This window comes from Pygoscelis adeliae, unplaced genomic scaffold (genome assembly GCF_000699105.1).
Source record: "Pygoscelis adeliae isolate BGI_AS28 unplaced genomic scaffold, ASM69910v1 Scaffold365, whole genome shotgun sequence".
In the NCBI taxonomy this organism is placed as follows: domain Eukaryota; kingdom Metazoa; phylum Chordata; class Aves; order Sphenisciformes; family Spheniscidae; genus Pygoscelis; species Pygoscelis adeliae.
The window spans coordinates 339,419-346,451 of NW_008824783.1; the positions used below are offsets into that span (position 1 = coordinate 339,419).

Below are 7,033 nucleotides of genomic sequence, written 5' to 3' on the forward strand. Positions count from 1 at the left end.
GGTCAGCTGTCCCAGCTGTGTCCCCTCCCAGCTTCTTGTGCCCCCCCCAGCCTGCTCACTGGTGGGGTGGGGTGAGGAGCAGAAAAGGCCTTGACTCAGTGTCAGCACTGCTCAGCAATAACGAAAACATCCCTGTGTTATCAACACTGTTTCCAGCAGAAATCCAAAACACAGCCCCATACTAGCTGCAGTGAAGAAAATTAACTCTATCCCAGACAAAACCAGCACAGGAGGGTTAAATATTACTATGAAAATTATCTTTTACAGTTCTTATCTGCAGTTTCACGTATGAGTTGCTCTCTGCACATTTGTTACCAGCTTTCAAAAGTGTGTAGACTGCGGGATGACCTGAGATCAACCACTGACACTGTGCTCTGCAGGTCACTGCTGTCACCGGTGTGCGGAGCTGGTCACAGTGCTGTACAGGGAGGAAGACCCAAATCTGGGCAGCATGGCCCTGAGCCATACCTTGCCAGCTAAACCTCAAAATGACACCTGCCCTCCTCTTTTTGCCAGGGTGAATCAGTACCAGCTGCATTTATACACTGAAGCGCAACGGAAGAAGTATGAGCGGAACAAAGTTCAGCAGAAGATCCAGGAGTTCAAGCGCTTCATTGAGAATTACCGGCGCCATATTGTCTGCGTGGTCCTCTTCTCCGCCATCACCGCCGGCGTGTTTGTGGAGAGAGCCTACTGTGAGTGCCCATCCAGCCCTGCTGCCCCAGATGAGGAGGGGTGCGTGGGCTTGGCTCCTCAAAGCTGCTGGTTGCATGGGGCATGCTGAGGTGTGAAAGGTCCCAGCACAGCTTTGGGCAACAGTGTTGGTCCCCTCCAGAATAACCAAAAGATTACTGAGGTTGGAAGGGACCTCTGGAAGGGTCTGGTCCAATGGCCTGCTCAGAGCAAGGCCAATTTCAAAGCTGAATCAGGCTGTTGAAGGTCTTGTCTAGAAAAGGCTTGAAGAGCTCCGAGGTTGGAGATCCCACCACCTCGTTGGGTCTGTGCTAGTTTTTCACCATCCTCCCTGTCAAGAGTTTTTATTTTACATCAAACCTGAATTTCCTTTAGTGAAACTCATGCTGTTGCCTCTCATCCTTTCTCTGTGCACCTCTGAGAAAGCGTTTGGCTCTCTCGCCTCTGTAACAGCCATTAAGTGGTGGCAGACATCCACAAGGTCTTCCCTGACCCATCTCCTCCAGCCTGAACAAGCCCATTTCCTTCAGCCTTTCCCCTACCTGACGTCCTCCAGCTCCCACCCATCCTGGTGGCCTCCACTGGACTCATTCCAGTTTGTTGATGCCTCTCATATTGGGATGCCCAACTGAGGACACATTACCAAGGTGCAGTTTCGCAGTGCCCAGCAGAGGAGGACAATCCCCTCCCTTGACCTCCAAGGAGACCCTGTCACCCAGCAGCTCTGGGGGGTCTGACACAGATAATCATGCCCCATCCCTGATGACCTTTTCTTGGTGGAGCTGTGCAGGTGGCTGTCCCCTTGTTGCAGGAACGGTCATGGCCCTCAGCACCGGGCACGTTGACGCCCCCTCCGCTCTCTCTCCCCAGACTATGCCTTTGCATCCCCCAGCACTGGAATCGCACAGACCACCTTTGTGGGGATCATCATCTCCCGAGGATCGGCTGCCTGCATCTCCTTCATGTACTCCTACATCCTGCTCACCATGTGCCGCAACCTCATCACCGTCCTGCGGGAGACCTTCCTCAATCACTACATCCCCTTCGATGCCGCCGTGGACTTCCACCGCTGGGTTGCCATGGCAGCCCTGATTTTCTCAGGTAGGTGGGCTGCTGGGGGCATGTGTTGCCCACAAACCACAGCTAAAGCAGGAGGACCACCCCATCATGGCACAGCAGGACCAGGCAGAAGCTTGAAGACCCATATGGAGCCTGGAGAGACATAGATGCTTTGTGCCGGAGAAGAGGAGGAATTGCCAGGTCCCTGGGCACGTCAGCAGGGTCTGGCGCATCTCCATCCACAGCAACAGTGATGCTTTTCTCTCCTGATTTCTGTCTCTTACAGTGCTCCACACCGCAGGTCACGTAGTGAACGTCTACATCTTCTCTGTCATGCCTCTCAGCGTGTTGTCCTGCCTCTTTTCCAGTGTCTTCATGGATGATGGGTAGGTGAAGTTTAAAGTACAGTCCAGACAGAGTGTCCTGGGCATAGACGGGAATGAAAGTGGAAACCAGGAGTTTGCTCTGGCCGCTCCATGGTGCAATCTCTTGTCCCTCTCCAGGTCACAGCTCCCGCAGAAGTATTACTGGTGGTTCTTCCAGACTATTCCAGGTGAGTCCACCTAGCAGGCAGACCACCTGCATGCCCATGCCCAGGATGGGCAGCCCAGCCGAGGTGGACCTGCTGTGGGGCTGCCCTGATCCCTGCTGAGACCTCCCAAACTCTTCACTTACAGGCATGACGGGAGTGCTGCTTCTCGTGATCCTGGCCGTGATGTATGTGTTTGCCACCCACCACTTCCGACGCGTCAGCTTCCAGGGCTTCTGGATCACCCATCATCTCTATGTGCTCCTCTACGTCCTGGTAAAGCATTTGAGCTGGGAGGGTGGGGTGGGCATCACAAGCCCGTGGGTCAGCCTGGCCGACAAGGTGAAATAGCTGGGGAGGTCCCAAGGGAGCTGGTAGCCGCAATCCTGGCTCCCCACTGCTGCTGAGCTGCCACCAAATCAGACACGGGGTGATGGCTTACTGTGCTGAGTGCCATGCTGATGGGGTCTGCTCCCTGCCCAGGTCATCATCCACGGCAGCTATGCGCTGATCCAGCAGCCCCGCTTCTACGTCTACTTCATCATCCCAGCTCTCATCTACAGTGCAGACAAGCTGCTCAGCCTGAGCAGGAAGAAGGTGGAGATCAGCGTGGTGAAAGCCGAGCTCCTGCCCTCAGGTACCGCATCCTCCCTGGCCATGCATCTGGGGCTGGAGCGAACAAAGAAACACAGCTACCAGCCCTGCCAGCACTGAGATGGCAGCGGTTCCCAACCCAGGTGGCATGTAGGTGACTCTGGCCCCAGGAAATGTTCCACTGGCTGTCACACATGCTGGTGGCTCAGGCTGGCACCTCCAAGAGTTAGCTGCATCCCATTACACATGTTGCCCCGATGCCTTTGCAACACCCCTGCATGGCAAGGGTCTCCTGTGCCACTCCCCCCGACAGGTAGGGAAACTGAGGCACAGAGCTCAGGCCATCACACCCTGGGATCAGTTGTTTACCTCAGAAGAACCGGTTGGCCCCAGGGCTGTGCCCCAGCACGGCCTCTCCAGCATCTTGAGCCCTGTGCCTGGCGCCACGGCTTGTCCCCAAGCCCCCTCCCACCCACCCTGAGCACAGCTCTAACGCTCCATCTTTCCTTGAGCCCACTCACCTCCCTCAGCCTTTCCTCTCCAATGCTTAATGTCTCCACCTTAACAAAGTCCCCATCCCCCCCAGGTGTCACCCACCTCCGGTTCCAGCGGCCACAGGACTTTGACTACAAATCCGGGCAGTGGGTACGCATCGCCTGTGTGGCCCTGGGCACCACCGAGTACCACCCCTTCACCCTGACCTCGGCGCCGCATGAGGACACGCTGAGCCTGCACATCCGGGCCGTGGGGCCCTGGACCACCCGCCTGCGGGAGCTCTACTCCCCGGAGAGCCTGAGCCTCATCAACAAGCTGCCCAAGGTGAGCCCCACAATGTTTCTCCAGGGATGGGGACATCCGAGCCCAAGAGCATCTCAGCAATGGGTTGTGCCCAGCCCGAGGCACTTCTCCAGCCTTGAAGGTGGCCAAGACCTGGGCAAGTGGAGGAGGGAGATGCTCTGCTGATGGCTGGCTCCCTTCCAGCTCTATCTGGACGGGCCCTTTGGGGAGGGCCACCAGGAGTGGAACAAGTTCGAGGTGTCAGTGCTGGTGGGAGGAGGCATCGGGGTGACGCCCTTCGCGTCCATCCTCAAGGACCTGGTCTTCAAGTCATCCATCAGCTCCAAGCTCTTGTGTAAGAAGGTAAGAGGAAGCATCTGGAGGACAAGAGCCCTCCCGAGATGCCTCCTGCTGCTGGTGGCCTCTTCAGGGGCAAAATCCCCCATGACTCATCTGGGAAGGAGCCCCATGGACGTGTGTGGGGTGCTGGTCCCACGCTGAGCCTTATCCCCCTGTGCCACAGATCTACTTCATCTGGGTGACACGCACGCAGCGGCAGTTTGAGTGGCTGGCGGACATCATCCGCGAGGTGGAGGAGGCAGACAGGAACGACCTGGTCTCTGTCCACATCTACATCACGCAGCTGGCCGAGAAGTTCGACCTGCGCACCACCATGCTGGTGAGCCTGGCCACCCGCCAGGGAAGGTACCATGCTCTGCTGGGCCATGCTGGGCTAACTCACGTGCACTGATCTCTCTTCCAGTACATCTGCGAGCGGCACTTCCAGAAGGTGCTGAACAAGAGCCTGTTCACAGGGCTGCGCTCCATCACCCATTTTGGGCGCCCTCCCTTTGTACCCTTCTTCAACTCACTGCAGGAGGTGCACCCTGAGGTCAGTGCCTGGCCGGGGACAGGAAGGGGGGCACCCACCAGCCAGTGTGGAGGGCTGGTCCCAGCCTGCCCCCGAGGCCCTGGAGACCTTGGTGGCATCTGCACCCAGGGCAGGGCAGAAGGGGCATGAACTCCACTTTCCCTCCGGAGCCAGGATGAGCTGCAAGAGTCAGCAATGCCCCGTACCAGCCAAACACCCCCCACTATGGCGAGACCACAGCTACAGCCACTGCCCGGAGCTGGCAGAGACCCTGGGGGATCCTATCCTTCCTCCATGGCCCCAGCAGCTCCATGGGGAGGTGACAACCTCCCCAAAAGCCTCCTCAGGCCGGAACAGACTGCTCAGCCAGCATCCGTGCCCAAAGCTGCCAGCGGGCAAGGGGCCAAGGGGGGCTGGGCTGGGGCGGGGAGTTGTTGCTGCTGGGTTTGACCCCTTTGGCTCCCTCCTTCCCCAGGTACAGAAGATCGGGGTGTTCAGCTGTGGCCCACCCGGGATGACGAAGAGCGTGGAAAAGGCTTGTCGGCAGCTGAACAAGAAGGACCAGACCTACTTTGCCCATCACTATGAGAATTTCTGACCCTACCCCATGCTGTTTCACCCCCCGGGCTGCAATCTTCATTGGAAATGTGTATTCAACCCCAGCACCTGTGTGGCAATGCTTCAGGTGGTCATGGTCCTGGGCTCCCACCCACCACCATCCCTGGGAGAAAGCCATTTATGGCTGAGAGCATGGATGCTGAGACCCGCAGAGCTGAGACCAGCACGCGGTGCACCAGTAAAGCGTTGCCATCCCAGCATCGCCCCACGCAGCCCTGGTGTGAACCCCTGAGCCCAGGGCATCCTGCTACCATCCACGCACTCCTGCAGCCCCACGCCCAGGGTTGGGCTGGCACGTCCCAATCCAGAAAACCCAGTGTTCGAGTCAAGCCCAGCTCTGCCACCCTAATCCCGCGAAACAGAGCCCGTGCGCTGCCGGGTCGCACAGGGAATGGCTCTGAACAGCTTTGGGGAACAGCTTGGTGCCTGCACAACCTGAATTCACAGCACTTTGCCCCGAGACCTGGGCGGCACGCACTTGGGGTGAGGAGCCAGAGAGCTCCTCACCATCCCTCTCCTTGAAACAGGCTCAGCTTTCCTAATCACTTGTTTGTGCCTGCTCATTAGCACTCGGAGCCTTCCCTGGGTTTGCATAGGGCCTTAGTTGTGTTTGCGTTGGCTTCTTTCAGCAGCGTCACCATCCTTTGATCGGGGATCGTTTATGCTTGTTTAACTAATGCCTGGCTTTGCATTGCTGGGCTCCTGCTCTCGCAGGCTGTGAGTGAGCTTAAATAAAGCTGATCGAAGTTTTAAAACGTTTCCTTGCCTCCTGCAGTTGGGTCTCGGTCACCTGGAGACTTGCAATACTTGTGGCATAGTGCTGGCCTTGCTCCCGTTACAGAGCATTTATGCCAGCCCACTGGGAAATGGGTTAAACAGGAGTGAGTTTCCCCTGCACTGGTGATGTACATGGGGTGGAAGGGGAGGATACAGATTTGAGCCCAGGCACAGCCCCATAGACTGTGTCCTACCAGGCTCAGCACCCCCAGCAATGCCCCAAGGGTGGCAATGCCCCCCAGCAAGACCTGGCATGGGAGCAAATTACAGCCAAGGATCGCAAAGAGGCTGAGCCCTGGGAATAGCTTCAGCCCTTGCGGTGTCAAACAGCCCCCCAAGACCAAAGGGAGTAGCTCTACATTTCACGGTAATAACAGGGTCTTGAAATGGCCAGCGGTCCCCCAGCCATGCCAATGGGGCTCCCCCCAGCACGGCAGTCAGGGGCCAGGAGAGCCCCACGGCTCAGCAAGAAGCCCCAGCTCACCCCCACTGCCAAAACCTGGGGGACTTCCCAGCCATCGTACACCCTTCAGCAAGGCGCATTTTAGCCATTCTTGGACTGGCTCTGCTAATGCCACATCCGATTACAGAGCCAGGCTCCCGGGTAGGTTTGACCTGCTCCAGCTGACACATTAACGACGCGGTTTACTCTGAGCAGCACCTTGACTGCTTCTCCTTCTGGCTACAGGAAGTTCCCCCGAGTTACGTCTTAGCCCTGTAAAACACAGCACGGACTTGCAGGCTTCTACCTCTGCCAAGATCAACTTAGCCACCTCTGCCATAAATACAAGCTTTGATACGCAAGCAGTTGGGTCATTTAAGGTTTCGTGGTCCTGCCGGCATCGAACTCGCCTGCAAGCCAGTGAGACCCAGCAGCGCAACAGCCCAGGGGTCGGCACAGTCCCCAGGGCCCAAAGTCGGAGACCCCTTCAAACCACCCACCCAACACTTTAATGGACACAGACACACCAGGTAGGTAGCATTTATTGAGGAAAGTTCAGTACCGGCCCAAGAAAGGGACTGATCTCCCAGTATTAAAATTAACACGACTAATCAAAGATTAGATTTTGTTACCTGCAACCTGCTACATCACTAGTATCTCATTCATGGCTCAC

At 57.0% G+C, this 7,033-nt stretch overlaps 1 protein-coding gene across 1 annotated transcript in view; it reads left to right on the forward strand.

Annotated features, from left to right (window-relative positions):
- DUOX2 (dual oxidase 2) overlaps positions 1 to 5,299 on the forward strand; it is a 21,710-nt gene extending 16,411 nt beyond the window's left edge. Inside the window, exons 23-33 of the mRNA XM_009323869.1 lie at positions 517 to 695; positions 1,564 to 1,794; positions 2,039 to 2,138; positions 2,256 to 2,305; positions 2,430 to 2,557; positions 2,765 to 2,918; positions 3,462 to 3,694; positions 3,857 to 4,015; positions 4,176 to 4,331; positions 4,416 to 4,544; positions 4,999 to 5,299. Coding sequence (XP_009322144.1) covers positions 517 to 695; positions 1,564 to 1,794; positions 2,039 to 2,138; positions 2,256 to 2,305; positions 2,430 to 2,557; positions 2,765 to 2,918; positions 3,462 to 3,694; positions 3,857 to 4,015; positions 4,176 to 4,331; positions 4,416 to 4,544; positions 4,999 to 5,121 — 1,642 coding nt within the window. The 3' untranslated portion in view covers positions 5,122 to 5,299. The remainder of the gene's footprint in view (positions 1 to 516; positions 696 to 1,563; positions 1,795 to 2,038; positions 2,139 to 2,255; positions 2,306 to 2,429; positions 2,558 to 2,764; positions 2,919 to 3,461; positions 3,695 to 3,856; positions 4,016 to 4,175; positions 4,332 to 4,415; positions 4,545 to 4,998) is intronic.
- Positions 5,300 to 7,033: the final 1,734 nt, after the last annotated feature.